This window comes from Catharus ustulatus, chromosome 4 (assembly GCF_009819885.2).
Source record: "Catharus ustulatus isolate bCatUst1 chromosome 4, bCatUst1.pri.v2, whole genome shotgun sequence".
Classification (NCBI taxonomy): Eukaryota; Metazoa; Chordata; class Aves; order Passeriformes; family Turdidae; genus Catharus; species Catharus ustulatus.
In genome coordinates, this window is record NC_046224.1 from 13,922,738 (window position 1) to 13,930,704 (window position 7,967).

At 42.9% G+C, this 7,967-nt stretch overlaps 1 protein-coding gene across 3 annotated transcripts in view; it reads right to left on the reverse strand.

Moving 5' to 3' along the window:
- The window catches only part of SRPK2 (SRSF protein kinase 2), a 127,565-nt gene extending 119,990 nt beyond the window's left edge, over window positions 1–7,575 (reverse strand). For all 3 annotated transcript variants that reach the window (XM_033057639.2, XM_033057638.2, XM_033057642.2), the window contains exons 1-2: window positions 7,524–7,575; window positions 7,343–7,427 (exon numbers count right to left, since the gene is read on the reverse strand). In XM_033057639.2, the coding sequence (XP_032913530.1) occupies window positions 7,343–7,427; window positions 7,524–7,539 (101 nt within the window). In that variant the 5' untranslated portion in view covers window positions 7,540–7,575. The remainder of the gene's footprint in view (window positions 1–7,342; window positions 7,428–7,523) is intronic.
- Between the last annotated feature and the right edge of the window lie 392 nt (window positions 7,576–7,967).

A 7,967-nucleotide genomic window follows, 5' to 3' on the forward strand; every position in this document is an offset into this window, starting at 1 on the left:
ATCATGGATTGGATACCAACATGTGCTGAGACACCATGTTACTACTACACAGAACAGGTCACCCTGAGCAACAGACTACCTTAAAAAAAAAGTAAAATGCTTTTTCAGATACTATTATCCAAGAAGATGGTTTTTATTCTTTTGAGCTAGAACTCATAATAGCATCATGAAGCTCCTGGTTGTATTCAGGTTTCCCTGACACTTCACAACATTCAGCTGGGAACAGATTCCAGCGAAAGGGATCTGTCATACTATGCCTTCTGACACCAGGAAAGGGAACTTGAAAGCAAGCTTAAGCCTCTGATCTCCTCAGGGCTCCCTCTTTTATAAAAATGCTGAACTGTGACTGCCACGCTAAAAAGAAAAATCATTTAATGACCATACAGGCTCATTCTAACCAAATCACCATGTGTTTGTTTTGTAAGTCAGAGTTACCTGGCAGCAGTCAAGCAACATGCTGATACCTGTGTATTAGTGAAACTTGATAACAACACTCCCCTTTTAATCACTCACCTTCCAACTCCATCAGTCTGATGCTCGTGATTATTAGCAGGAGGGCTGTGAAGTTACTGGCTGTGCCTTGCACACCAAAGCCTAGCATGGTCTATAATCTTATGATTGACACACACAGCAGGTTGAAATAAGAAGCTTGAAATTCCTCAGGCATCTTAAGTCTTACTTCACAGGTGAGTGAACTACTGAGCTATTACATAAGCATGAGAACTGAAACCTTAAAGCTATTTGTTCACAGCAAGTGAGGAAATAATCTGAACTCTTAGATTCACAACTTTAAAGCAATCCCAGGCTCATTTTGGCATCAAACTCAGACCTGCAGATGGCATCAAAGCCTACAGGAAAGTAGCATTTCAAGCATGCCCATTCCTTCAGTGTTTTTCACTCCCTGGAAAGCTTCCTTACCCTATCATCATAACTTTCCTGTTCTGGGGCACAAAGCTCTTCTTAAAACACACCTCTTGGATTCTCAAACGCTGTACACTCTGATTTAGGAGCTAACTCCAGTTACACAGCTCCTTCCTGAGCCAGGTGCAGAAGTACCATACATTAGAACATCCTGTTTGGATCCAGTCTCACAGATCCTGTCAGGCTTGTGAATACCATCAGAAGCTGCAAGTGATCCACAGAAGTGGCCTTGAAAATCTAAGGGCTGCCCCACTAATTTAGGTCAAATACATACCTAGGCCAGTATTATACACTGGGTGCTAGAAACACATGCTTAGAGATGAGTATACAAGTAGATCACTCTGTACTAGAACAAATTTGCTTGACAGGTCTTCATCAAACAGGGGCTTGGAAAATCACACTGCACTGACATTCCTAAAAATTACTGATGGTTCTGGTTATCAGTCTTATCTTTCTTAAACCCACTTGGGACTTGGGACTCTACAACATATTGCAAAGCCCACATTCTGTGTCTTGTACTGTAGAAAAAGAAGTTGGATTGGGCTTTTTTTCCCACTGAAGTAATTCTTTGAATACCACTGCTTTGTAATATTTCTTCCACCCTTTCTATACCTGTAATGATTTTTTAGGCATCTCAAAATGCTCCTTAATCATCTTTACATATGTGAAATGTACTAGTCACAAATTAAGCTGCCCAATATCCTCAACCACCTTTACTACCTCCTTCTTTCAGCAGTTTTTAGTTCTACATAATCTTTTTTGAAACAGTAGAATGTAAATTATGCAATAACCATAAATGTAAACAACATTTTATAGTGAAGCATTAAAACATTAGCTTTCAAACATTAAGATAGCTATTTTTAAAAAGTTCGCTTTACTTATTACATTTTTAGTCAAGTACCTTACTTAACTAAAGTCTCAGCTGCACCTAGCTGGCATTCTTTTAATTACTTTTTACCTGGATTTTAATGATTTTTTAAAAACATCTACATCCCAGCCTGTGATGAAGGAATAACAACACATACAGGTGAGCAACAACAAGCATAACAAGCAGCAGACAAACAGTCATTACACAGAGAAATTACCAGGGTGAAACATGAGACTAGAAAAAGCAGAGCAATGCGAAGAGAAGAAACGTGTCCCAAGAGAGCTTTCTTTAGAAACGTGAATACAAAACCAATACAATTTTAATTCAGTTTGAAAAGTAGTAAACAATGATTTTAAATGGGAATTTAAGGTACATATACTGTAGCTAGACTGCTCTGACCTTTATCATTGCAACAAGAACAGTAGAGATATAATTTTTTTTCCTCAGGGATAGGAAAATATAATTGACCTCTAACAATGGAATACTCCCTCCCATTTTAGAAAACTGCAAACTAAGCATTGATAATAGCTCAAGGCAACCTAAGCCCTTGATTCTTTTAATCTCCTACATTCAAATTATCGACTTTTAATTGACCAACTTCCGTTGAGGAAAAACAATGAGGCACCAACACTGTCAAGAAGCATTATTTCACCAGGGTCTATTCAGTAGTTTGTCTTTAACCAAGAAGCTCAAGATAAGATTCCTTCAGAATTAACACTCAAAGAGACTTCCTTAGCAGAACATTTCTTCATTATGGAGGACATAGATATAAAAAGTCAAAACTCTGCCAACTGCTTTGCTGCACAAAACCAGAATACGTGTTATTTAGACACATATACTATTTTAATCACAGGATTTTCCAGTGTATAGCCTAAAATAAAAACAGTACACATGAAATACAGAAAAAGTTAGTACTTTTACAGAGGTGCACTTTGAAATTTAGACCACTTTTTTCAGCCAAAAAGCTGGTTCAGAATATCTTCTTTTAAATACAAAAAGTTATTCTATGGTTATCTTAGGCTCAGATACAGACTGCTGCAATTCTGTTCTGTCACATATGCTTTATTATATTAGGCTTATTTTCCCAGCCACTTCTCCACATACCTTCTGCACATTATCAGAGATGCATCCAAATACAATAGTTTCCAAAAGCAGAGTTCATCCTGAAAGGTGTATTACTGGGGTAGATGGTGGACAGAGAAGACTACTGTCAAAGTTCTGCACTTCAAATAGGACCATCCCTCTTACACTTACCATATGGTGTAACTGTTAACAGATTAAAAGTGAAAAATGGGAAAACAAGAAGGGGGGGAAAAAGAAGTCTTGCTAAGAGAACTGGGAAGCAAGGATTATCACTTGAAATCTATGAAGGATGAGACAAACTGAATACTGGGAACTGCAATGACAGAGAGACAATTTTTTGTTTCTTCAAATATTAATATTTTTAATTTTCTTTTTAAATAACCTAGTAAAATAGTGCCCATTCCCAAAGTCCCCATAGGCAATTAGAACAGAATTAGTTATCGATTATTAAAATATAGGTTAGATTGCAAAGATAAGAGTCTGGTAGAATCACAACAAAAGCAATTACTTCTAAAAAAGAAGGGATCAATTATGAATACAACTGCTATAAAGTCACATTTTCATCAGTCCTATTCCTTTCTTCAGTAGAGAACTGAGGTCACCTTACTCATTAGATATTGGCATAACTTTGGGTTCTATCCTTCCAAATATTTCCTAATTCTCCTCTTTTAAAAGCTTTCAAAAATTTAACATCAGCTTCTCTGACATTCTTCAGTAAATCATCCCAAGAAGAAAAACACCAGCCAACAACTTCACAAACCTTACACTTGAGGGACAGATACAAGACCCCAGCAGACTGTGTGAGTTTATGGTGACTCTTTTATAGAAAGGCCAAGAATTTCATCTGCAGCCTTTGGTCACCACCCAGAACACACTCAGCCAGTACTCACAGGAACAGGAACTACCTAATAGGTGCTGCTTCTAAGAAAAAAAAACTTACTGAAAGAGGCTGAAAAACACTGGTAGAGAAACACAAAGGCAGTGTATGACTTTTACACATTTAAGAGTCCATAATAATGCAATATATCCTAAACCTTGATAGCTATACAATACTTGTGGTTTCAAGGAGTTAGACATCTGGAAGGTACACAGTGCAGAAATCTGGCACTTCTCATTTTAGCCAACATGGATGTGCTGCACCACTGCAAAGTAGCATCACATGGGTCTACATCACCCGTTCTAAAACAAAACCAAAATCAATCTTGGTATCTGGATTTATATATTTTCATCAAAATATGCAGCACACATAATCCTCTCTCCATACACACACCATCATCTGGATTTTTTTTACTTACAAAATGCTTTCTTTTAACTTTGGATAAAGATGTACAGTTGACACGCTAAAGAGGACAACTCTAACTGGGTATTCACTTGGCTTTTGTCATATTCACTTAGAAATAGAGCCAAGCAAACAAATATATCCAAGGTAGAGGTTTTACCCAGTTGAAGCCAGTACTAGTCTGAACACAGAGTCTCCCATTCCACTGAATGCAAAAGGTAGATGTACCTGAGGCCATCTGTTAGCTCCAAGTGAAGGACAGTAAACAGGCTTGTCTGCCTGTAAGCAAGTTTATCTCTGAACAGACTGAGGCATCTGCCAAAATCAGTATTTCACAGACCTCTCTCAATGCAGACCTCCACTTTAAGGAGAAATAAATCGCAGAAGACCCAAATTAACAATTTTGATTAATCATTTGTCCAGTTGAAAAAATACATAAGTTGTTTGTACACACTGCATGCAAATTCATCTATTACAACCAAAATCAAGTGCTAACTTATCTTAATACAGTGAGATACACTGTTTCAGTAGCCTGGATGTTTGATTTCAAAGTAAAACCATACCAAGTAAATTCTTTTAAACACATGCAAGTATAGATATAGTCTTGATTCAAGACAAAGTACTTCCTCTTCAAAGCATAAGACACTTAGTTTCTATTTTCTTTGTTTTCCCACCCTATTGGAAAAAAAACCCAGATTCACCTCAACCAGTTCTCCCCATTGACTTAGGGGGTCAACACTGAGCAGCTACAGGACCAATCTTACAGCCTTCTTTGGCAAATAAGGTCATAACAGACAAAAAGCTATTCACAGTACTGCAACTTTTTCTTCTTGTGTCATCACCTGAATACTCACCAAACAAAAGCCTGCAAGTAAGCTACAATACGATGTAACTCTCCTAACCAATTTTACAAGAGGAGTCCTGCAGTTCCCTTTGAAGCACACTGTTAACAGCAACAATGGAAGTTACTCCATAAAGCTTTGACCTGGCAGAGAAAAGTTTTCCTAAAAACCACAGTTCAGGAGAAAAAAAATAAATAAAAAAATAAAATACAAAAAACTCCAGCTATTTTTTCCCACAATTTTACTGCAGTGAACAAATTAACTCAAATTAACATTAACCCTCAAATTAACATTTTCTTCTGCAGAGCCTGTGCATTTGATGTGCATCACAGATACCATACACCTCTACAACACTAGGATATGCTGTAGCAGTTAAAGTAAGGCTAGGAACAGGACAAAAGAGATACTGAAAATGTCTGATGCTGGTTTTACTTTGGGAGCCTCAACCATTTGCAAGGAGACTTAACTTGAAAGGAGTTTTGCTTTCACATAGAAGCACAAAACAGAATAGGAGTGGTTTGAAGAGAAAACACGCATAGCAGAAGAGAAAAGATGGCTCTTGTCAACTACAGCAAAACCACTTGTTTCATGAGGCAACTGATGGGATTGGAGCATTACATCTGGAAATGCCAACTCAGTCAGGCAAATGGCCAGCTCCTGACTGTGCAGCCTGACTTAACAGTAGCCAGCTTCTTCAGCAAACACAAACACTACCAGTTCTGTACTTAGTAAGTTTCTGTGAAAGCAAACTTTTAACAAACTAATTCAGCAAAACATCACACTTAGCTCCACTGAGAAGTGTATTAAGTGCTCTATCACCTAAGAATAGAAGTTTATTAACAACCTTGTGGTTTAAGACTTAACTGAAAGTTTCAAAAATAACTCTGAACATCCAGCTACAATGAAATTTAACCTATTTCCGTTTTCAAATTTGGAAAAAACAAATCCATGTAACACTACAAACTACACTACAAAAACAAAGGTTTTTGGAAACAAGGTAATCAATTACTGCATACCTTGCACATAACATTTGTTTCCACGGCAGTAACTCCAAATTCAAACAAGTGAAAGCGTAATACAGCTTTTACACAATGCTGGAGGAAACAGCACCAGTGAAACAGGATGTGAACAAAAGTTAGCTGCTGAATTCTGATCACCACTACACCAGCACCTCATCTATGTTATTTTTACCCATCCTAAAGGGGAAAAAAAGCACCCATTCATTGTAACTAGAAAAAAAAAAAAGCAAACCAAATACTTCACTGTCAGAGATATATTATTTTTCCAACAGAAGTCACAAAGAAAAAGGCCTTCTCCCTTGAATCATTTGCCACAGCACATAGCAACATTTCTCCCCACCACATATAAATCCATCCATTCACTGCTTCCCAGTTCTAAGACCAGCCAACTAGGAGGAAAGGGGGACAAGTGACACCAGGATGTATTTCCCTGTCAGAACAAAGCAGGTAGACTGGATTCCCACGTAACAAAAACAAAGACAAGAGCCTATTGGCAACCTAATGAGTCACCAATAGTCCCACTGAACAGAACACAGTGAAAGTTAGTGACAGAAGCATGTAATTCTTCAAGGACAAAAAACGAAATAGTCCAAAGCCACACTGTCCTAGGAAAAAGTGTGAAGACTACAGAGATGGAAGAATGTTCCTATGTGGTTCAGTGAACAAGTATCATGAGAAAAGATTAACTGGACAGTGACAAGAACATGAAGGGCTAGCAGAAAACAAGAAGGGAAAAACAGAGAACAACTTCTGTTCTTATCTGTCAGATTAACAGAAACTTAGAACAAACCAAAGATGCTGGTATCAGCATCGTTAGCTATTAGACACATCTGGGAAGGGAAAATAAATAGTCTGATGGTGCCGAGGAGGATGAGGACTGCCTGTAGATGGGACAATGATGCAGAAAGAAACCTCAGCACAGAAAGCACTGGGAAAGGAGACCACAAAGATGAGAGAACGGGAGGGAGAATCGAGAGGAACACGTGGGCTGGGCAGATCCCCGGCACACCGGGGGATCGCAGGGCCGGAGCGCCCGGCGCGGCTCCCGCGGGCACCGGGCGGCCTTACCGAGGGATGCTCAGCCGGGCTGGGGACGGTCCCCGAGCGGCCGCGGCGACATCCCCGGTGGGAGGGCCCGGCCCGGGCGGGTGCCGTGCCGAGCCGTGCCGGGGGAGCCGCCGTGTGCCCCGCGGGCGGCGGGACCGGGCAGCCGGGACGGCCCCGCAGGAGGGGCACGGGGCGCCGGGCGCGACGCGCGAGAGACGCGCGGACAACGGAGGGGTCGCGGGGGGAGGCTCCGTCCCGGCAGGTCGGGGGTCCCCGTACTCACTTTTTGTGGGGCGCCGGGTGCTTGTCCCTCCTGCCGGCCGCCGCGGACTGCTTGGGCCGCCGCCTGCGGGCCTGCAGGGCCAGCACTACCGGGAGAAGAGAACAGCCGGGAGCCGGCGTGAGCGGCGGCAGCGCAGCCCCCCCCGCTCGCTCGCTCCCGCCCGCCCGGCACAGCGCGGTACCTTTGCGCGAGTTCATCGCCCCGCGCCGCGAGCTGCTCGGCGGGCGCGCCGCTCCCCGGCTCGCCCGGCTCCGCTCCCGGCTCCGCTGCCGCTCCCGGCCCCACCGCCAGCCGCGACCGCGCACCGGGCACCGTCCGGCAGCATCGGCACCGCCGCCCCGCGCCCGCCCCGCGCCGCCGCCGCCGCTGCGCAGGCGCGGCCGAGCCGGCGGGGCCGCGGCCGGAAAGGCGCGGGCGGGGCGGGGCGGGCGCGGCAGGTGGCGGCGGCGGGCGCACCTGAGGCGGGAGCGGCCCCGCCGCCGAGGTCAGGCTTTGTCGGGCTGCCAAGCCAAACGGGAATTGATTTTTGCCAAGTTTTGGGTGGCGGTTGGAGTAGCGGAGTGACCCGCCCTGTTGCTGTGCCACGTTGGGAGCTGTGGCATGGGCAGAGCCGAGAGGCGTCGGG